The following is a 24,111-nucleotide window of genomic DNA, read 5'->3' on the forward strand; positions in this document are numbered from 1 at the left end:
TGGTGTTCAAGCGAACTGCGTCACCACAAAGCAGGTTTCTACGCATTAGAAAAACCTAGACACAGTAACAAGAGAAAAGATCTTGTTTCAGTAGCTCTCAAGAACATGCTGAACCAGGGCTGAATAATACGTTCGGTTCTCATGTCACCAGTCACCAGAAACCTCTTCACTGCCTCGGTTTCGAAGCTGAGAAAATGGGGACAAGGTCTTAAATCTCTCCAAACCGAACGATTGCAAAGATCCCGAATTAAAGAAACCACCATAAGAGCACTGTCCATACGTAACACACAGGCTGGATCGGACAAAAGTATTTTATCAGAGGAAAGCACACATCTGTAGAAAGCAATACGGCTGGTCCACCCCAGACAATGCAGCACACCGTCTGCCCATGCGTAGTATAACCTTGCAGGCCAGCCCGAGGCGTGAGTGGCGTGGTGAGTGGCGTGCCTGGGGTGTCCACGTCACTCTGCCCAGGGCTCCCACAGTCCCTGGGGGCGCTCTCTGCTTCTTGCTCCGCCCCTCACAGCGCGGGCCCGCCAAGAAGCTCAGAGCAGTAGACGCCATGGCCGCCAGGATCAGCACTGGGGAGCTAGGCCGAAGGCCGGGGCAGGTAGGACCTGGCGGGAGGCGGTTGTGAGCATCACCCCAACCTAGACCAGCAGGCCCAGGCCTGCGAGGGCTCAGCCAGGACGGGCTCCATCAAGGGCCCTGGGCCGCACGCTCCCGAATGGGGATGTTCCTTCAGGCGAGCACGCCACAGGGCCAGACTTCGAACCAGAACCCCTGGCCCTGGAGCTCGGGACAGAACCCCTGGGAGGGTGTTGGAAGTAGGAGACCCGGAGTTGTGCTTGGCTACGGGAAAGGTTTGGGCTTCAGGAACGGAACGGGCTTTTATCTGCGTTTATTTCCGGCTTTCCTGTCCATGGATTTTTTTTTTTTTTTTTGGCCTCGCGAAGATGGCGACCCAAAGTGGCCTTGCTCAAACAAAGCCTGCTTGCCCTTGTACGCAGTGTCTGCACCCTGCAGTTTAAGGTCCCAGAAACGCACCCCGACCAGACCCTTGGTGACCATAGGGTAACTGTACTTAGATTTAAAAAGTGGAAAGTGAATCCTAGGCCCGGTGACTTTTGCCCACGACGCCCGCGCTTTCATGGCCGAAAAGGGTTGCGGTGAATTCCAGGCCTGGTCTGGGCTATGGTGTGAGGCCGTGCTTTTAAGACAAAACAAAACGGCAGGAAAACTGAGGGTCTGGCCAGAAAGGATAAAGGATAGAGGATCATTACTCACCAGGTATCCGTTGTTCACAGATCTTTTTGGACAATACGAAGGTTCATTTTTACCTAGATGAGTTTTGTTACAGTCCCCCCCCCCCCAAGGAGGCTTTGTCTGCTTAATCTTCTGACCCTTTAAGAACAGGCTTCTGGAAACCGAATTATTTCTGTAGGTCATTTAGCAGGTTTCCATAATTCTAGGCGAGGTGTTTGTGCATGCGCGAAAGAAAGCTCTAAGGAAAGGGACTTCAGTGGCGCGGGATGAAGCAAAGCCGCGCAAAGTGGAATTCTGAATAAAATATCTGATTATCTAGAACACAGATAAGTGTGGATTCTGACACAACGTAGTGTGGAGTCCCTGCTGAATTCTTTCGATCTTCTGAAAAAAACAGCAGCTTGCTCCGTCTCTTCAGACTGAGTTAAAACCCTGGCTTTCTGGCAAACGGGAGGCCAGTGATTGCCCTCTGAGAGTTCAGGCCTAGGCAGCCGCTGCTGCTGCTGCTGATTGTCAGCGCTGCTCTCCGTGATAAGAGTGACATAAATAACAACTCACTAAAATGAAGGGGTTATTTGTTCTAAGCACTTCAGCACCTGCTGTTACTAATTAAGGGTTTAGACCAACACGGATTGCAGATGGAAATCTAGTGTCTTACAATCGAAGAGACTGCAGTGTCCTGATTGTGCGGTCAGAAACGAGACAGAGTAGATAAGGACATTGGCTGTGGTTTGACCTTATAAAACTGCCCATAATTAAAGAATGTGTGGCAGGGTATGAATGGGGCATACCCCAAGAGAGCATGGGATTTCACTTTCACTTCATTTTTTTTAAATTACCCAATGAATATGTATTTTTTAAGTGCACTAAGCAATTCTTAAAGAAAAAACAATTGCTGTCAAATGAAATCTAGCCAATTGTGTTTTTAGGTAGAAATCATAGACCTGTTAAAATGCAATTTTACAAACAAGAATATGCTAGGATTTTCCATTTCTTTTATTATTGGCAAGCCTAATTACTTATTGCCTATGTTCAGACATCACACCATCAACAAGATACTAAGTAAATATTCAGATTTATGTTGTGGTACTTTTTTTTTTCCTAAATTTACATGCCTGGATAGTGGACTTGAGTGGCATCCTTAGTGTTCTAGTCTGTGGGACTACTGATACCCTGAGTAGGTTGTGGCTCTGATTTCGTAGGTTATGGAAGGAAACTCAGATCTTTTGGCTTTGTTTTGTACCGTGTGCCTTAGCACATACCACTTGGTAAACGTTAGACTCCTGCATAGAGCGTGGCTTCCCATGCTGCTACCTTCCCACCCCGTCTGCATTACCTCCCCAAGTCCTCAGCCCCTTCCCTATGTCTCTGCCCCTTACAGTTCTAGCTCTTGACTCTTCTGCACAACCTGCGGACGCTCAGAGTGGAGCCTGGGAGAGGACTCATGTAGTTAAGAGCACCGGGTGCCACCTAGAAAAAGGTTCAAATAGCTGGCTGCCTTTGTTCTTTTTCCTTCTCAGAGCCCGTGATTCAGGATGTGCAGAGAACAGAGTTATCTAGAGCTGTCTCTGCTGCCCAGCCTGAATGCATCCTCCCTGTAATTCCATTTCTCATCCTCCCAGTTTGGCTGAATGGGCGTGTGAGTGTGTGTGTGTGTGTGTGTGTGTGTGTGTGTGTGTGTGTGTGTTGTGCTCAGGTTTGGTATTTAAGAAAATATAGAGGTGTCTGCCATGCACTGTGGGTTTGTCCTTCAGATGCAGGTCATGTAGTGATACCTGGCTGGAACCAAGAGGCAGATGCTAGTCCTTGCCTGCAAGTCTTTTCCTCCTTGGCTCCACATCAGACAGTTGGGGTGGCCTGGTAACCAAGGCTCACACACTGTTCTGCATTCCAACAATTTTAAGCCCTGCACCCTGGGCTACAGAGAAGGTATGGAAGGCCCTATTCGGGGCTCTTGGCTGGCCCTTCACCTATGTTCACTGCCTCTGCCCAGTAGACTTTTACCTGTGGAGACAGTAATTATCAAGCACAATTAAGCTAGATCACAAAGTGGAAAGATGTCTGAGAAAACTAAGAGAGTAGAACTTCCTAATGGAAGGTTTTACAAATTAGCCCCTCCCCAGGCCCCTGGTTTATACCTATTTTTAGTGTCATTATTCTTACCACATTGTTTTATTCTCAAATGACCCAGTGAGAGAAAAATCAACCCTATCAAAATAAAAGGGAAATTAGGTTCTCAGCTCAAGCATGAGAACCTGAGTTTGGCACCTAGTACCCATATAAAAGCTGATGTGGCAGCAGCATCCATTTGTAACCCCAGAGCTGGGGGAGAGGGGCCTGAGGCAGGGAGATCCCTGGGGCTTGTTGGCCATTCACTGGGTGCCAAGCTAGCCCAATGGCTGAATCCTCGTTCAATGAGAGACTTTGCCTCAAAATACATGGTGGAGAGTAACTAAGGAAGACACACCTACACTCATCACATACACAGGCACATACACCTTATATACACACATAACTACATATACTACTCTTACACACACACTCCGCATATACACTCACACCCAGTATACATACCACATACAGATATTATATATATTACATACACACGTACCATATACACCACATACATACCACATTTCACACACATTCAACAGAAACATATCATTTTAGGGTTACCTTATCTGTATCATGTAGATTATATTGGCACATTGGTAGTTGCTTCAACTAAATCCATTATTTAAAAACAACAAAACTCGAGCAGTGGTGGCGCATGCCTTTAATCCCAGCACTTGGGAGGCAGAGGCAGGCGGATTTCTGAGTTCGAGGCCAGCCTAGTCTACAGAGTGAGTTCCAGGACAGCCAGGGCTTACAGCGAAACCCTGTCTCGAGAAAAACAAAACAAAACCAAAAACAACAACAACAACAAAAAACACCAACAAAAGTATAACCCTCGTATAGCTGCTCGCACAACCAGTTATTACTGATTGTCACAGCAGCTTGGCTTTAGGGGTTTCAGGAAGGTGCTAGAATAGAATTAATCATGTGATACATGGACAACAGACACTAATGAGTTGCACTGGAAATGCAGCGGAACCTGTGCTGTGGTTTTCAGAGGAAGTCAAGGAGATCACAAGGACCTCGGTGTTCTACCTATGTCACTGAATTTTCCAGAAGCTGAGACAGGAAAATAGCATTTTTAAAGCCAGCCTGGGTAACATACCAAGGGTATTACCTCAAATAATGAATGAATTAATTATTTTTAAAGGAAAAGGTTACGGTGTGTTTTGAAAATATTAGGGTATTTGAGGAAAATAGAAATAAGTTTGGTGAAAATCAGATTGCAAAAAACAAATACAAAACCAACCAACCAAAAGCCCCCACACATTAGTGAGTGGGCATTTTTTATCCTTTCTGATGTTGGTGGGTGAGAGAGTGGCTCCTGCCTGTGGATTGAGCATAAATGCTTCCTCCACCTTCTCTGTTCTAAACTACACAGCTGAAGGCACTTTTGAAATAATGATAGCGAGTAACTATCACAGAATAAGAGAGGGGAGGGCGATCCTCCATTAAAACCTAAGGAGACTCATCTACAGAATGCAGTGCATGGTTCTTGACAGAATCTTGGTTGCAACACAGCAGTTTCTTTCACAACCGAAAATTCAGTCAGACTTAAAATCTAGACAGTGATGGATCACATGTCCACTCAGGAAGGCTACAGCTCTAAAGACAGGCAGAGAAGAGTGGCTTGGGGAAAGCAGAGGGTGGACAGGTGCTCACGTGTGCAGAGGCTAATCATCTGCTGTGGAAGTACCTGCATGCAGAACACCTGGAGCAAGGATGCTTCAGCTCCAGGATATGTCTGAACTGCTCTCTACAGAAAATGAGCTGCATGTGGGACTCAGGTTCCCAGTGGGTAATTTCCAGTTTTTTGTGTGGCCAGGAACAGGCACAGCTGCACCACTGGACTCTACTCTTCAGCCTTTTTTTTTCCAGTTTCTTGCTGTCTCACAGTGGACCCAAATCATATTTACAGCCACTCAGTCCTTGATTCATACATTTTTTTAGGCATAGAGAGCTGCAGCTGCACAACTGTACAGCTACACCAGTCACACACATTGTGACCTGCTTTATTATGAAATTCACATCCCATTGTGTTGAAGTGAGAAGGTGGGGCTTTTCCAAGGTGATTAGGTCACAAAGGTTTATTACCATTAGGAATAAGATTCTGAAAAAGAGGCCCACGGTGAACTCATCAGCCCTTGTACCACACACTCTCACGTGGTACCATGTGAGGGCACACTAGACATGGCCTTCTCTGAACCAGAAATCAGACCTTCACTCAATGCCGGACCTGCCAACACCTTAATCCTGGACTTTCCAGTCTTCAGAGTGGCAAGAAATAAGTTTGTTTTGTTCACAAGAAGCATTGCTTTGGTGCTTTTAAAACAGCAAGCTGGAAAGGCTAGGACAAAAGAGAATACAAATAAATGTCTGAATGTTAATTTGCAGGGCTGAGGAGATGGTGTGGTTGATAAAGTGCTTATGTGTAAGCATGAGGATGCAAGTCCATTGATGGAAAGATGGGCGTGGGCATGGGCATGCCTGCAACCCTCCTACTCCCCTGAACTGGGAAGGCAGAGATAGGGAGCCCCTGAAACTCACTGGTCTTCCAGTTTAGTCAAATCTGTGAGCTACAGGTTCGGTGAGAGATTCTGCCTCAAAAAATGAGATGGAGAGCAACAGAGGAAGAAATCCCATACAGACTTCTATCCACCACATGCAGGCATATGCGCGGGCAGTCCCACATTAACACACAGCAGGCATGACTGCGTGTTCATGCAATTCTAGCTCTGTAGAAGTGGAGAGTTGGGGATTCTGGCCAGCCAACCTATCATACTTAGAAAATTCCAAGCTCAGTAAAAGTTTCTGGCCCCAAAACACAAGGTGGACAATTCCTGAAAAAAGATACTCAGAGTTGTCCTGTGACCTCCACACATAGACACACATGCGTACACACACAGAGACAAAAGTAAAATCCGAATCTATGTCTTCAGAGAAGTGATCACATCCTAAAAATAATGGGTTATTTAGAAAATAAAACCTTAAAAATGCACAATTCATATTACATTCAAGTACTTTTTAAAGGACCAAAGACCAAGAAAGCTTTCTGGGAAGACAATTCTGTCATAGAGAAATGGAGAAAAAGAATCTACCTGGGTTTCTAGCATTTCACAAAAGATTCCCAAAGAGGGAAAGGCAACAGAGGGAAAGTGATCTGGGATTAAAGAAATATCTGTTTCCAGAGCAGGGAATAAGTGCTTATACTCAGACAGAGGAGATAAGAAAGAAAGAAAGAAAAGAAAGAAAGAAAGAAAGAAAGATAGGAAGGAAGAAAGAAAGAGAGAAAGAAGCAAAGAAAGAGAGAGAGAGAGAAAGAAAGAACACAAAATCACCCAAAGAAAGCAAGGTTGCTTGGCGCTTCCAGCTACCACTCTAATATCATAAGGCGATGGACCATCATCTTCAAAATTCAGAGACAGTGACTTTGACCCAGACCAGCTAGAGGTTGCCCTGACTTGTCAGAACACTGTGACAGTATTTTCAGGCAAGAAGAATCTTCTGAGCCTGTACTGAAATTCAATAAAGAGGATCCCAGGAAGAAGCAAATATGAGCTACAAGGAACAGTACAGATCAAAGAAATGACAACAAAGATCATTAAGTGTAAATATTAATTATAAATACAAAAAAAATCAAATGAAGTCTTAAATCCCAGGCATTCCCAGCAGAAGTGCATCCTTGTATAGAGAGAGACAAGTGTCTCACTGTCAACTCATGGTTTGCATGTGGCCAAGAATTGTTATGACCAAGTCCCAACACACAATCATAATCTCATTTTAAGCATTATGAAATGTTTTTGTGTAAGTATTTTGCCTGCATGATGCTTGGGCATCTTATGCGTGCCTGGTGCCTATGAGGCCAGAAGAGGGCACCGTATCCCTTGTGGAGATAGACAACAGCTGTAAGCTAGCTACCACACGGGCGCAGAGAGCAAATCTGGGCACTCCGTAAGGGTAAGCAGAGCTCTTAACTACTGAACCAGCACTCCAGCACCAAATTTAGATTTTTTAAAAAATTTGTTTGCTGGAATGTGTTTTTAACCAAAATAAATAATGTGTGACTTGCTGATTTGCCTTTCTCACAAAACACATTTTCTAGAAGAAAAGTCTGATTAGGAAGCTGGATCAAAAGAACTTGACCTGTTGCTGAGTGGTGGCTCAGGCCTTTAGACCCAGCACTGAGCAGGCAGAGGTAGGCAGATCTCATAAGTTCAAGGCCAGCCTGATCTACAGATCAAGTTCCAGGACAGCCATGGATACACAAAGAAACCCTGCCTCTAAAGGGCTGGAAATAATAATGATAATGATAATGATAATGATACTACTACTACTACTACTACTACTACTACTACTACTAATAATAATAATAATAATAATAATAATAATAATAATGGAACCTTACCTATTAATGGAATAAGAAAGAAGTTTTTAGGGAAACCACATTAGAATGGCCTTAGTGGGCAAGATCTTAACAAGGTAGCAGAATGCTCAGACCCAAGCCTAGGCTTGGGCATGGACACAGTGAAGAGCTTCCCGCCCTCGAGTGCTTAGGGTGGACTGCTCTGCTCCTGGAGTTCTTTCTCACTCTGGTAATTACATCTGGCCTCTGCTTTCTTCCTTCTCCTTTAGGGCAGAGTAGACCTGTTGCTAGTTGGAGATGCTACAAGATACATCCTGGCTGGTTCTATGCAGAAATTCTTGACGAGCACAGAACAGATCACCCTGACCATTAGCAACGTAAAGAAGGTAGCCGCGCTTTTGGCTGCTAACTCGTTTGACATAATTTTCTTGAAGGTGACTTCTACCCTAACTGCGGAGGAGCAAGAGGCTGCCAAATTAATTAGGTAAAATTTTCCAAATCTTGACCTTGTCTTTAAAATTGCTTTTAAAACCTATTTCTTAAATGCATAAGATCTATTGATATATTAAATACACAAGATATAATATATTAATATACTTGATTGATATATGTTGATATACTTGACATCAAATTAGTCCTCTATGAGTTTTAAGATAAAGCATGTCTTCCTGGGTAGAAGTGTCACAGTGCAGTCAGCTCTGTGGCCGGTTTGGTACGCCATTGTAAGAATCAGCATGTCAGTCTGAGCAGGAAGAGGCAGAGTGACAGCAGAGGGTTAGTTGATCGTAGACAATTATTTGCTATATATTGCTGATATTAGTCCCATGGTATGCTTTATAAATAACTGTCATTACAATGGCTCGTCTTTTCAGAGTTTATTAAGATTCTGGTGGATATTAAAGCAAATGAGAATTAACAATTCTTTAATGTTGACATATCTAATCAGAGTTGAGTGTATCCTGTCTATGATTCTAACAAAAAAAAAAAACTTGACAAAAACTCAAAGTTCTACTTTCTCTTCCTTGTATTATTTGGGTTTTTTATTTTTTATTTTTTATTTTTTTGGTCTTAAATTATACATGTGTATCTTTTTCAAATACACACAGAGGTATTTGTTTTAGGAGGGTTTTAGTTTTATGTAAATTTCCCGAATCCAGATTTTGCTGATTTCATTTCTATAGTGGTCTTGAAATGTCCTCTGTTCCTCAACCCATTTTAAACTAATGAGGAGTTTGAAAATGTGGATACAGTTTAGGTTATTTTCTTTTGGATGGACTAGCTAAGAATAGTTCATCACATCCTCACTGGTTTGAGATGCTGAGTTTTAAGGTTTTTGTTTTGTTTTGTTTTGTTTTGTTTTGTTTTGCATCATTTTAAATTCTCAAAGTTAAAGGCATGTATAGTTTAGTTTCTAGTAAGTTAAGCTCTTGAGTCTGATTTTTTTTTGAGTGATTATTTTGCTTCATTGTAACACTTTCCCCATCAGATCTGGCAAGAAGAAAAACACACACTTGCTGTTTGCTTTTGTAGTACCTGAAACACTTAGAGGTATGTATGTGACTGCCTGCTATAATATGCGTTCCATTTTCAAATAGAAATTACAAGGTTGCTGTTAACATGACTTCTGTAGGCTATATTTCAGAATTTGGAGCTGACATTAGTTTCAATGAGCCGCTGACCTTGGAAAAAGTGAACACAGTGGTAACCTACTGGAAAAAGTATTTCACAAATCCGGGTGAGTTACACATGCATTTACAAAGGGTTAAAGTACTCATTAACATCCTATAAAACCATGTTTGCACATGTCTACATTGATTTCCCACTTAGGCCTTTTACTGTGAATGAACAATTTGCTATGTATTTTATAAGAGTGTGTTTTTAATCATAGCCAGGAAATATGAAGAAAATAAATAGGAGGAAAAATCTTTTGTTTTTATTTGCAAGAGAAGCTGAAATGTTTAGAAATTTCCAATGAGTTAGTTGCATGATAGCTGTGTGATGAAGAGTTCTGTTTGCTTTTGTTTTTGTGTGGGACTGATACTATGTTTCTATTCATTTGGTAACCTAGCTACCATCATATCTTTGTTTTTAAAATAGAATTGATCAGGCTACCTCATTACAGAGATAACCAAAAAGTAAGGTAGTATTAACCTGAATTTCATAGTAACTCTGTTGCAAAACATTTTCATAATTATTTACTTCTTTAATGGATAATGGGTCATTCTTTCTCTTTCATAGTTTTAGATACAAAGCATTAATGACAATGCCTCAATTAGACTTCTTCTTTGTAATCCTTTTACCTATTGGATTGTGTGCATTGCAACATTTAAACACTAATTAAATTAGCTTGTTCTACAGAGGTAGTAGGCAGCCTCTGACTCCTGGAATTCATGTAGTTCAGTAATTATTTTTGCTTGATAGAAACTGGGATGCTAACTGAGAAATCTTTCAGGATTAAGTTGGTATCACATGGAGAACACTGGGCAAGGAATGGAGAGTTTTTGATATGTCATACGAGATTTTTCATATGTAAAATCTGAAGACCTAAGATAAAGTTTGATGGCTGTATTGACAATACTGTATGGATACCTGTGACTTATTGAGACCAACCATTTTAAGTGTTTTCAACATGCACAAGAAAATAGTTATGTAATGTGATGAACACACTAGCTTGATTGTGCTTTTTTTATATTGTATATGCTTATCAACTAGACACGCTGTAAATACACACATACACACACCATATTCACCATTATATTTCCAGAAGGCTAGAAACCTTTTTAAAAACTTAAATTTCATATTTTCTTGAAACATACTGAGGACTGTTAAATATAAATTTACATCCTGGAGTCAATGTGTCTGCCTCTTTAGAGCTAGTTTTCAATGGTCAGAGTAGTGAGTTCTCTTTACAACACCTCTCACCACTCCCTTTTCCCCAACCCCTACCCACTGTGGCTTCCAAGTTCTTCTGGGTACGACTAGGCATGTGGTCAGGGTTCCTTTGCACTCTGTTTTTCTGGTCTTCAGTCAGACAGCAGCTGCCCATCACTTGTCCAGCACCTTTGATACATCCCAACCATTCTCCAGTTGATTTATCATTGGTCCAAGGACTAACAGCTGCAGATTTTTTATGGCCCTGAGGCCATAATTTGACAGTGCAGTTGCTTGACATTTACTTATAAATAGGAAGGTGATACATAAACTCAGTTGGGGACGCTTTATAAAATATGTCACTTGGTTAGAAGGTTCTTACGGGTAAGAGGATGCCTTGGGGTACAGTGTGTGCAGCCTTTCAATGGTATTTTCTAATCGTAGTAGTTTTACGCTTCATGGACTGAAACCTATCTCTTGCTTTCTATTTTTAAAACCCTATTTTGTATAAAAATAATTGGCAGTGATTTTATGATTAAAACAAACCTCTTTCCAAACTTTCAATAGATATGGCAAACACTGAGTTGCCTCCAGAATGCCGACTGTACTTCCAGACGTCCTGCGGTGAACTCAGAGGGCATTTTTCTACAGATCTGTTTCTTTGGTTAGTTTTATTTAATTTTTTTAAACTTTTTCATGTCACCTACGCTTACTGTGTACATTTTATTAAATCTATTTCAGAGAACTTAATAATAGGAGACCAGCCCAAGTGCTGAGCATGGTGCCGAGAGAAGGTCTCTTCTCAGAAGACAGACCACAGTCTTCTGTTTCAGATTCTAGAGTCGAGATCATGAGTACACCTCACAAGATAATTCAACTCAGTATCAGAAAGCACACTGATATTTAAATAAAATAACAGCAGATTCCCCCTTTTCAAGCACACATTGGAAACTGATGTTTGCACAAGCACAGCCTTACCTAGTCTATGTCTACTGCACTTTCTCCACATTGTGTTTTGAACTCATAAACTCAAAACTTCAGCTACTGCATGTCTGTGATTTAGTCTCAGACATCCCATGAAGGAAGCACTTTGTTTTATTTTATAGGGTGCTCTCTCTCTGTCTCTGTCTATCTCTGTCTCTCCCTCCCTCTCTCTCCCTGTCTCTGTCTCTCTGTCTCTGTCTCTCTCTTTCTGTCTCTCTCCCTCTCTCTCTCTCTGTCTCCCTCTCTGTCTCTCTGTCTTTGTCTGTCTCTGTCTCTCTCTCTGTGTATCTTGTTTGTTCTACAGGCTGTTGAACTTGGGCCAGACTCTTGCTATGTTAGCTTTGCGTGTTGGATAAAAGTCAGCTTTGTGTGACTGCTGCCTTCTCTTTTGACACCAAGGATGTTTTAAATAGAGCTTAGAACACAGGGATGGGCAAGAGCTGAAGCCCATGGATGCTGATGATGGTGAAAATACTGGGTCAGGCACTTCTAGCATGTGTAGAATGTAGCCATCTACTGTGTAGAAGAACAAGGGAGGGACTTGGCAGCCAGTTCTGTGGCAAAGCAGAGATGATCTCTCTTAAGTGACACATGGACTGCAAAAGCTTTGTGAATCTTATTTAGCAGCTGAGCCTCAAAGAGCTGTTTGGAAAGATGGCCCCTTATCTGGCGTATAAGGTAGGGAAGGGAATTGTGAAGTTTCATCATTTTCATATGCTACATGAAAACATTTTCACTGTCTACTAACTTTGAATTTTTCTTTATCTTCCCTCAAAATCAAAGTAAAATTTTCAGTCAAGTTTTGCCCTTTTGGATAAAGAACATAGAATTACAGGGCTACGGAGTTACCTTGGTCAATAAAGTACTTGTCTACAGGTATGAGGACATGAGCCTCAGACTCAGAACTCAGATACAAAAGATTTAAGGCACGAGTGCTTTGAATCCCAGCACTGGGGAGGTAGAGACAGGAGGGGGCTCCTTGAGGCGCCAGCCAGCCAGCCTAGCCCACTGGGTGAGCTTCAAGCCAGTGAGAGACCCTGGGAACAGCACCCGAGCAAAGACACCAAGGTTGATTGCTCTCTTTCTGTCAGTCTCTGTCTCTGTCTGTCTGTCTGTCTGTCTCTGTCTCTGTCTGTCTGTCTGTCTGTCTGTCTCTGTCTGTCTGTCTGTCTGTCTGTCTGTCTCTCTCTCTCTCTCTCTCTCTCTCTCTCTCTCACACACACACACACACACACACACACACACGGAATTATTTTTAAAAAATTTAAAAAAACAATATAAAACAGTACAAAGGAGGCCTGTAGAGATGCCTCAGCAGTTAAGACCCTTGGCCCCTCTTCTAGAGGAACCAGGTTCAGTTCCCCACACCCAGTCACCCTGTCTATGACTCCAGTTCCTGGGGTCCTATTCCATTTCTTGGCATCCATGGGCTCCATACACACATGTATTACATCTATACCATAAGATAAAAATTAATAAAATAGTTCAAAACATAAAGTTCTAGATCTCAACTTCCCTAATGCCATGACCCATTAATAACAATTCCTCATGTTGTGGTTTACTCTAGCCATAAAATTATTTTTTGTTGCTACTTCATAATTAATTTTGCTATAGTTATGAATGTAATGTCAATATTTTTGGAGATAGAGGGTTGTCAGAGGGGTGGAGGCCCACAGGTGGAGAACCACTGTTCTAGATAGTAGAGTCAGAGTGATATCCATTAAATGACAAAATTTTAAAGAAGAGAAACCTTTGCTGATCAAGTTGGAATAGAACATGTAAAGTTGCTCTGTTCTTTTCTCTGTAATGGACCTTAACTTTTAAAAATGTATTTCATGTGTTTGGGTGTGTTTTGCTGCACCTATATCTGTGTACCACAGACATATAGTGCCCTCAGAGGCCAGAAGAGAGCATCAGATACCTTGGAACTGGAGTTACAGAGGTTATGAACCACCACATGGGTGATGGAAATTGAATCTAGGTCCATCCAGTGCTGTTAATCACTGAGCCATTTCTCTAGCCCCATGGGCCTTAACTTTTAAAGCTGGGATTTACTGTGGGACTGTAAGACCCAGTAGAAACAATTGTGAGTAAAAACCGCATCCAATCTGCCTAACATCGTAGCTTGCCCTGTGACATCCTCAGAACACTTAGTATTAGTTCACGGTTGGGCAGGAGCCATCTTACTCAGTCTGCTTTATAGCAGTTGTCTAAGCATCAACTGTCATATGTAATTACCAAATACAGCTGGAAGGAGAAGTGGGCTGGTGTTGTGATGCTTTTACAACACCATGAAGTTAAAGAGTGTATTGCCAGTGACTGCTTGTAATTTAGAAGAGCCATGATTGATAAGATTAGAATGTCTTATATTTGTATTTAATCAGTGTATTCTAGAATTTTGATCATTGGATTTATGATCTTTTGAAATCTGAAGGAAAAAATTCAGTACCAGATGTGTCAGGTACAGTGATTCAATGCATTCTCCTCCTCCGTGGGAAGCAGGAGATGCTCTCTGTCTGATTAGTGAATTGTTACTTATTGTTGGCAGTTGCCTGGCAATTTTTCTCTATAATATGTGGCATGCTTCTCACTTACTTGTAGCTCTGAACTGCTGAAAAATGACACTGGACGTGGATTACCGGCCCCATTGTCAAGTCTAGACAAAACCAAAAAGGCTTCTCTTCTTCACTCAAGCAAAGAAAAGCTGAGACGGTGGGTGGTATGGGGCTGTGGCCACCCAGACACTCTTTACACGGAGAAACCACTTCCATGAATCCATAACGTTAACACTGCTAAAAGTCTAGGGGAAACTGGTGAATACGACCACTGGATATATGCCACTTTCTGGCATTTGGTCACCTTGGGGGACCAAATAGCTGAGTAAGTGCCACCGCCACAGCATGATGGGAGGAGAACAGTAATGATTCTGAGTGGCGGGAATAGAAATATTCGTCTGTAGTTCTCCTGAGTTCCCTGTGTATTCAGAAGTTTTCTTAATACACATTAGAACAATGTGTAATGGCAGTTTTCATTGTGAAAGTGACATATGACTATCTAGCAAAACTATAGAAAAGGGGGAAGTTATTGTCAACAGATGAGTCATCTGTAGATAGCAATGGCTTAATGTTTTTGCTTTCAGCCCTTTTTTGTGTTTCATTCTTGCTTATAACATATTATTCTCACTGCCAATGAAATTCTGAAGATCTGATTTACCATAGTTCACTATTAGGCAACTTCTCATAGTCTACTGAGACTGCTTTGCCCACAGAGACTGCTGTGTGTTTTATCTTAGATTCTTTTGTAAGTAAAGTTTTTCTGTGTGAAACATTCAAAGCCTTCCAAGTGTCCAGCTGTTGGCTTCTCAGTGCTTCCCCTCTAGAATAGTTCTTGAGACAACTCTGGAGAACCCCAAAGATCCTGAAGCCCAGTAAAAATACCACCTATTTTCTACCCCGACTATATGCCAAATGATAAATATTTTTAGTCTGTTTTTCTTCTATTCTGAAATTAAGAGAAACTTAGGGATTTTCGTAAGGTTCCAGGTAGTGATTGTTAGTCACCTTACCCATGTCAAGGCTGTAACTGGACAAAACAAGTACTTAGGGGAAAATGCCAAGGGCTTGAATTGATTTTGAATCAGTTACATCTACATTTTCCATTTGCCTCTCCTGAGACGCATTCAAGATTTATTTAGTGTCTGTTGGATGCTAACCTGGACACTGCCTTGTATTCTAGTTCATCTGCTTAGGAAAACTATCTTCTCACTTTCCTCCAGCTCAGACCACAGCGCGATATGTGAAACTCACCTGGTACAAGGCACAGATGATTTATTTCTTGGCAAAAGTATTGTCCATACCTAGATCCTGATTCTTCCTTGCCTGCTAAGCTTCTACTGTGAATTTAAAAGTGATGTCTATATATCATGGGATTCTTTCCTGAGGGCAGTGTCTTCAGACCTTCATAGGCTTTGAGGGGTGTGCTGTGTACCTGTCTAGGCACTCTGGGTACCACAGCAGTGGGCCTCATCAAAGGAGCTGGGCCACTTTGGCAGTTGTCCCTTTGAGTGGGGACCCTGGGGGTTGTGATTTCAGGAGCCATGATGGCTCTTGGCCTACGGGAATACAGACTTCCTCTTAAACATGGATCAGATGAAGATAGGGACAGTCCATTTTCACAAAATCCCAGGAAAAAGAATTATTCATTCTGATGAAAAAGAGGTAATACTTCATCATGTTCATACAATTGTTTGAACAGAGAACGCATCAAGTTTTGCTGTGAGCAGTTGCGCACTCTCCTGCCATACGTCAAGGGGAGGAAGAGTGACGTGGCTTCAGTTATCGAGGCCACAGTCGATTATGTGAAGCAGGTCCGGGATTCTCTCCCTCCAGTCATTATGGCCCAGGTACTCAGTTTCTCATGTCCTATTCATGCTTCCATGTGCCATATTTTAGTTTTGCTTCTGTAACTGCACATCCATGTGTCTGTAGGTCTGTTTTTACAGATGCATCTTTGTATTTGTTTAGATTACAGAATGCCTTCAAAGCAATAAAAGGTTTTCTAAGAGGCAGATGCCCATCGAGCTGTTCCTTCCATTCACAGCCACATCACAGAGGTATGGCAAGGGCATGTGAATCCACAGTGTGTGTGTTGTTTTCCCTCCATGTTCATGCTGGATGATGGTGCAGGAACCGAAGACATACATAGTAAAAGCCCTGGTATTGGTTAGGGATTCACGGCCGTCTCCCACTGCCAGCACTGATCATCTTATTACTGTGATGTACACATCCAGTATCCCCAGGACTGTGGGCTTCCATCCTATGACCCACACCCTATTAGCCCTGAGAACCTTTAAAGGAGGCCCTTTGACTCCATCTCAATGAGTCTGCATGTCCAGGGGGGGCAAGATGGATTCTATAATCCTCTGCAGGGGTTGAGGGCCATGGAGCATCTAGAACTAGTTAGCTCGCAGTCCTGAAACTCACAGGTACAAAATGTGACATGCCAAGGAATGACTTCCTCACTCAAGTCTTAAAAGTCTATGCAAGCAAAGAGAACCAAAAGCGGCCTTTGAAGACTCCCAGTACTACTGTTTAAGTGATCTATAGCTGAGACTTGTCAGAGTTTTAGATCTTGATTGACTAATAGAGAGCCTTAAGGACCTTGGAGAGATGGCTCAGGAGTTAAGAGCACTGACTGCTCTTGCAGAGGACCTGGGTTCAGTTCCTAGTACCCTCATGGCAACTTACAACCAACTGTAACTCAAGTTCCATAGGACCTGATATCCTCTTCTGGTCTCTGGAGGGACTGCATAGGTGTGGTACACAGATGTACACAAAGGCAAACACTCATACATGTAAATGAATCTTTGAAAACACAGTTTAGAAGCGCCTTTGAATTCAGCACTGTTGACATTGCCTACCTGCAGGGATGTGTGAAGTGAATCTTTCTTGTCTTCCCAGGGAAGATGCCATGCTGACAAGCACTTTCTCACCTGTGCAAGAGATCCAGCTCCTGACTGATCAGGGCCTGAATGTGTATTCCATGTCTGCTGCAGGAGGACCTTTGGAGGAAGCTGTGAGAGGTGAGCTATGCCTGACACAGAGCATGTGAATAAAGGCTCTACAGCCCCTGGCTCCCCCTGAGTCCCTATTCATTTCCTGCTATAATCACGTGGTCAAGTGGAGTTGAAACACTGCCCAATGAGTCCTGGCTTCACCATCTTGAAGTATTTAAATTGACTGTTTTAGTTCCTTTTGTGTCACTGTGGCAGAATTCCTGACAGAGACCCTAGGAAGGAATTATTTAACTCCTAATGCTAAACGATTTAGTCTGAGATGGCAGAGGCAAGCATGGTACCATTCATACAGTAGGACATTACAAAGAAGGGACCAGGAATCAGAGCAGGATTTACACAGTAGGACTTCACAAAGCAGGGGTCAGGAATCTGAGCAAGAAGGAAGCAGAGGTGGAAGGCCAGCCAGCTATGTTCCAGCACCTAAAGGTTACACAGATCCACAAAACATTGCCACCAGCCAGGGAACAAGTTTCTAAAGTGGGTCTGGAGTGACGTTTCAGATTCAACCACAGGAGTATCTTAGGAGCAGAAGCAATGGATGCTCTTGCAGAGGTCCCAGGTTTAGTTCCCAGCACCCACATGGTACTTCACAACCCTCTGTACCTCCAATTACATAGCCTCTGTGAGTACTGCATATACATGGTAAACACACACATAAATGTATGCAAATAAATTTATCATATGTAAATCTTCTAAAAAGTTATCCTAGAAAACTGCCTCAAAATTGAACATAATTGCCAAAATATGTATCTTGCTAACAGATGACAAGTATATTGATAATTTATTTTTTCATAGAAATGAAATCTACATCTGTGTTAGTCAGGTACTGTCAGAGCCTCTCAGGAGATAGCTATATTTAGGCTGGCTTGCCCTTCCTTCAGTCCCTGCTCCATAGTTAATGTCTGCAACTCCTTCCGTGGGTATTTGGTTCCCCCTTTTAAGAAGGAATGAAATGTCCACCTTTTGGTCTTCCTTCTTCTTGAGTTCCTTGCCATCCATTGAACTGAGTACAGGGTCCCCAGTGAAGGAGTTAGAGAAAGGACCAATGGAGCTGAGGGGTTTGCAGCCCCTTCGGACGAACAACAATATGAACTAACTAGTACCCTCAGAGCTCCCAGGGTCTCAACCACCAACCAAAGACTGCACATGGAGGGGTCTGATTGTTCAGGCAGCATGTATATAGTAGAGGATTGCAAATTCAATCATCAATAGGAGTAGAGGACCTCGGCCCTGTGAAGGTTCTGTGCCCCAGTGTAGGGGAATGCCAGGGCCAGAAAGTGGGAGAGGGCGGGGTGGCAGGCATGGGGAAGTGGGAGGCAACAGGGGTTTGTTTTTGATGTTTTTGTTTGTTTCTTTGTTTTTTGGAGGGGAAACTGGGAATGGAGAATTTTACATGTAAATAAAGAAAATATGTAAAAGAAAAAAAAAGAATAAAATATAATCCCCTCCCCCCCAAAAAGAAATGAAATCTAGCTGGAAGCACAGTATCTTTCAGTACCCATGGAGAGTTGGTTCCAAGTCCCTCTACAGATACCAGATCCTCAGTCTCAAGTCCTTTCTATAAAATGGAATATCATTTGCATATAACCTGAGCATATACTGCTGCCTATTTGAAGTCTGTTGTGGGTTGGATGATACCTGATATACAATGTAAATTTACACAAATGATTGTTACATTGCATTGTTTAAAGAACAAAGTCTGTCCATGTTTTGTATAGCTTCACTGTAGTTGATTTAAAAATAGAAAACAAAAACCTTTGAATCCATGGTTAGTTAATCTCCAGCTCACTGATACAGAGGACTGACTGTGCTCACTAATTCAGTGCTGACTGTGTGCTGAGCATTTAGAATATTAGTTTATTTACTTCTTTCAGGTCTTTATTTAGAGGCCCTACTCTAAGTTCTTCTGAACTACCTAGTTAAAGACACTTGTTCCTATGTATACACATAGTACAGCCCACTCTTAGCCCACTTGTCCTCTTGGACTTGTCTTCATGGTCCTTACCACCTGTGCTTTTAATGTGTGTGCTTTGTTACTGGTTGTCTTCTTCCATTATAATGCCAGCTCCATGAAGGTAGGGAGTTTCCCCTCCTGTTTTATTCATTGCTGTATTTTTAGTAGAGCAACCACACTAGAGCAGTGGAGGTCAAGAAATACATATACTACAAATACCCATGTGGACACATTCAACCCTCCTTCCAGAGGCACCCCTATTTTATTTTTGGCAATTACCACATAGTTATGGAAATAATGGTGGTAATGAACCAAGCCAGAGGTAAAGAATCCAGGTCCAGTGTGTGGCTTTTGGTGTTCCTGAAGGCTATTCTCTCTCACGGAGGAGCCAGTAAAATACAGACCTCCTCAGAGAGTGGCTGGTGCTCACTGTCAAAGTCTCCTGTCCTCAGCTTATCTTTTGTGACTCTTTCTGATTCCTTCCTCCTAAGAATTGTGTTGTCATAGCATCCCACCGTGCTGGGAATACCCTTGACCATCACTGTCCCAAAACTGTCCTCTGGTTCTCAGCTTGGCATCCCTGCCTCAGAGATGGCAGTGCATAGATGAGATGCAGTACTTCTTTTTATGGAACTCAATGACAGAGGATCATAAAAGCAAACTTCTGTACTCAGTGTGTTTAAGAGCACAATAGATGCACCGTGACATGCATAGAGGCATGGCATACATGTCTAGGGGACCAGGGGGAGTTCTGGAACAAATGATATCCCTATGGTTGTGTCCAAAGTCAGAAGAGAAGGGGCCAAAGTAGAACACAGCCCTCCTTGGTCCTGAAATGAAGGAAATAAATTCAGGACACTTCAGTTGTCTATTTAGCCTTTTCTCTTCATCACCTGGGGAGATTGGAGGACACTAGAAAAAAAAGAGAAGTCATCCAGTTAAGCTACTCAAAATGCCTGTGTCTCAGTGTGACATGGAATGATTAAAGTGATCCAAATTAAGAAAATTAAGCTGTGGCCATGCTCAGTGCCTCTTAAGGATATATCTTTATACACAGTACTGTTTATGTTCTGTGCAAACAGTGTTGATGACAACACATTCAGGATTTTCTGTACTTGAGTGTTTTGTGAAATCACATCACTCAGAGAGACCACTCTGGGAAAGACACAGTTGTGCTAGGACTGTATACAATTTTTCCCTCTAGATTGAGCATCCCATTTTTATCTCTTAACTTTAAAAAGATATGTATCTATTTTATGTGTGTGAGTGTTTCCCCGCACGTATGCATATGTACTGTGTATAGGCAGTACCTGTGGAGGCCAGAAGAGGGTGTTGAATCATCTGGAACTGGAGTTGGAGTTGTGAGCTGCCTGTTGTGTGTTCTGGAAACCTAACTCAGTCCTCTACAACTGTGAGATGTGTTCTTAACCACGGAGCCAGCTCTCCAGTCCTGGAGACTACTTTTAAAACATTACATGTTTTACAAATCTTTGAATTCTAGCTACTTTGTAGAACTAAAATTTAACTGTGTTGGTTTAACCTACTTTAATTATAAGAAAAAAATAAGCCAAGCTTTCTTTATAGCTTAATGTATTTGTTTTTGTGTGTTTGTTTTATTTTGTTTTTCTCACGTTCTTCCTTGCTTTAGAGGAATGGAGATAGGGGTTCTATTGCTGTGGTAAAACACCATAACCAAAAATCAGCTTGGGGAGGAAAGAGTTTGTTTCATATTACAGCTTACAGCAGTCCATCATAGGGCAGTCGGAGCAGGAGCTCAGGGCAGGAACTTGGAGACAGGCACTGAATTAGAGGCCATGGAAGAATGCTGCTTCCTGGCTTTTTCATCTTGCTTCCTCCTAAACCCAGGACCTCCAACACAGGGCTGGCCCTCTCCCACATCAACCAAGAAAATATGCTGTGGACTTGCTAGTCTTTAGGAAGAATTTTCTTTATTGGGAGTCCCTTTTCACAGATGACTCCAGCTTGTGTCATGTTGACATAAAGCTAACCAGAACAGATGGTCAGTTTGGTTATCACACACACACACACACACACACACACACACACACACACACACACCTCTGCCTGTCCTCTGAAATCTGAGATACACGAATGTTAACATGCAGTGTTTATATCGAGCGGTGACAGGAATAGGCACTAGTGTGCAGTAGCTGTATGCAATATGAGGAAGTGCAATAGAGGACCATGTATTTCCAATGTGTAGTCAGAGCCACAGAAGTGTGCACAGCGCTCACAGATACCTGTTTTCCTTCTTGTTACAGGTCAGCCAGGCTCTGTTTCAAAGAGCTCCATTGAGGATCTTTATGAGACTCGTGTCCCCAGCACGGCCCTCTCTCTGAATTCCTTCCGTGCTGTCAGATACTCTTCTGGACCTGTCTCTTCCCATGAGGCCGCTGCCAGGGCAAATCAGAACATTTCCATTTATTTACCACCCACTGCGCCCAGTGTGTCCAACTTTATCCCTCAGCACTGCAATTCCATGCTTTGCCCAACATGTCCAACCAATCCCAATTGTCTGGTAAGTGAATAAGAGACTTCTGGTGCCTATGAGTGAGCCTGGATCCTCTACAGCCAGCAAAGGCCCTGAGACACACTTGGCTGTTAATGCCCTGGTCTCAAAGCTCAGAGTCTGCACCCCAAGAGCTGAATTGGTTTCTAAGTCACTATCTTAATGGTGATAATTGCTGTAGTTAACCAAGTCCCTTATTCTCTGCACTGCAGACCCGGTATCTAGATGCCTGCTCTCATGAATCTAGATGTGGCCTAGGTAGGCTAGCATTAGGTGACCAGGTGGAAACTGGGTTTTTTGGATCTAGTTACTTCTCCCTCTCTCCTGTGCTTCTACCCAGAATTCCTTGGATGTGACAGCCCATTCTTTGATCTTCATTCTCAGCCAACCCCCTAACAGCCTCTGTTGTCTCTTGGCATCAGTAGATGCCCTCACTAGATGAAAACCCATCCTTCTACATTCTCCATCAGGCAGAGTTCAGATTCTGGTTTTTATGCGGCAGTCGTTTGGGCACCTTCATGCTATGATGCTCTGCTTACTGGTATCTCTGGGAAAGTAGTGTCTACAGACATTACAATCACACCATGAAGTCTCAGGGATTCGGCCAGAGAAGCAGGCGGCTGTGATATGGGTTGAAGGGTGCAGATAGAGGACATATAGTTGAGTTACTTACTGCTGACCCATGGAGAAGTACTTGCGGTCTAAGCCAAGATCTAGAGACAAAGAATTAACCTCACAGGGGGTCTGGAATCAGAGCTGAGCAGAGGAAAAGGGTTTGGGGTAGATGGACCAGTATCATGCAGTGAAGTGCATCTCTTCACTTTAATTTTTAGTTGCTGACATGTATTTACCTTATGTCTTATTTTGTAGAGTTTTTATAAGAAAATAATAATTTTTGTTATTTTTATTTTGTTTTGCTTTTTGAAGTATGTGTGTGTTCATGTATGTTTGTGTGTGCATGTGTGTGTGTGTGTGTGTGTGTGTGTGTGTGTACATGTGGAAGTTAGAGGACAGCTCTCGGGAGTTGTTTCTTCCTTGCTGAGGCTTCTCTCTTGTCTCTGCTGCAGTGCACTCCCGGCCGTGAGCTTCCAGCCAGTTCTCGTGCTGCCTCATCCAGCATCTTTCGTGGGTTCCAAGAGTCAGACTCAGATCACCAGGCTTCTCAGCAATCCGCTGGGCCATCTCCGCAGCCTCGTGACAGTAGCTACTTTTAAGAAAAATTAATATTTGAAAACATGTAGATTTAGTTGCCTGAAGATGCCAGTTAGCTTTATTAACTTTCCTGATACAGAAATGCATTTGTGACATTGTGAGTAAGAATGGGCTAGACTCAATTAATGTGCACTTCTCCCTGCCAACAGCTTGGAGTATATTAACAGTCCATGTGTGGGACTCATATCTACACCACATGCTGTGCATAGCTGTTCAGCTGAGGAGTAAGGGACAAAGACAAATATTAGATGCTGACCATGTTGTCTGATAAATGTGCAAGAACCTTCCAAAGGTACATAGAAAGATAGTTGATGACAGTGACAGCCTTGTGTTCCCAGGCATCTTCATTCATGGTGGGATTTCCCTGGTCAGAGAGCTGCAAGCAGCTCTGAGTGACCCCACACGCATTCATTCTACCAAAAAATAACTGTTCACTTTGTGAAAATCATACTACAAAGAAGACCCACGTGTACGTAAACATCTAAGACCAGGAAGGGCACACCAAGCACGGCTCCTGTGGCCTGGTGATTGTTTCTGCCATTGATTTCTATTGGTATCTTTTCTAGATTTGGCATTTTAAAGAGCCCTCTTCTTCATTCATCATCCGAACTAAAATAACCAGGGAGATGTGGAGCAACATCTGCTTGTCCAGTTGGTGGCTATGGATAAAATGATATGCGTTCCACTGCAGTTTGCAGTCTTGTGAGTGGAATGGAGCTAGGAGGGGCATTACTTACCTTGCTGGACCCACACATTTCTGCTTTGTCCTTTCCTTGTATGGGGTGTTTGAGCAATTTTTGGAAACAAGGAGAGAGAAAGATGGTTGTTTTATATTTCACTGAAATGTTCTTACACAAAAGTTTTATTGTTAAAGTGTCTAGGTTTACCCTGTAATCCATTGTTTTGCTTAATAAAATGTTTTCTCTTTTAATAATAGTATGCAAGGAATTTGATTTTATTATGTTTTTGAGAAGCTTAATTACTTTGGCTTTTTTTTCTGGTTATAAGTTTTTTGAAGATGCTAAAATGACGAACTCTGTAGATTTGGGGTACACAGTGTGAAGGAACTCAATGTGTCCAACTGAGGTTCTATGCCTCTTACATGGATAATGAGTTCACAGTCCCAGCTGCAGTTGCTTTGGCATTGGAAGAGACGTTGAGATGTTCTGGGCTCTGTAAGCGTTGCCCTATCCCTGGCTGGCTTCCTTTACTGCTGGAAATGCTGCTTGGATGGGAATTTC

At 42.5% G+C, this 24,111-nt stretch overlaps 1 protein-coding gene across 1 annotated transcript; it reads left to right on the top strand.

The window, feature by feature from the left end:
- Window positions 1-349: 349 nt before the first annotated feature.
- Window positions 350-23,809, top strand: LOC116092879 (spermatogenesis- and oogenesis-specific basic helix-loop-helix-containing protein 2-like). The gene is made up of 11 exons (XM_031373863.1): window positions 350-610; window positions 8,014-8,228; window positions 9,231-9,292; window positions 9,375-9,479; window positions 11,183-11,279; window positions 14,201-14,311; window positions 15,854-16,001; window positions 16,123-16,211; window positions 17,059-17,180; window positions 21,411-21,667; window positions 22,726-23,809. The coding sequence occupies exons 1-11, from the start codon at window positions 389-391 to the stop codon at window positions 22,870-22,872; spliced, it is 1,575 nt and encodes a 524-aa protein (XP_031229723.1). The 5' UTR covers window positions 350-388; the 3' UTR covers window positions 22,873-23,809.
- The last annotated feature ends 302 nt before the right edge of the window (window positions 23,810-24,111 follow it).

Source organism: Mastomys coucha, unplaced genomic scaffold, assembly GCF_008632895.1.
Source record: "Mastomys coucha isolate ucsf_1 unplaced genomic scaffold, UCSF_Mcou_1 pScaffold16, whole genome shotgun sequence".
Classification (NCBI taxonomy): Eukaryota; Metazoa; Chordata; class Mammalia; order Rodentia; family Muridae; genus Mastomys; species Mastomys coucha.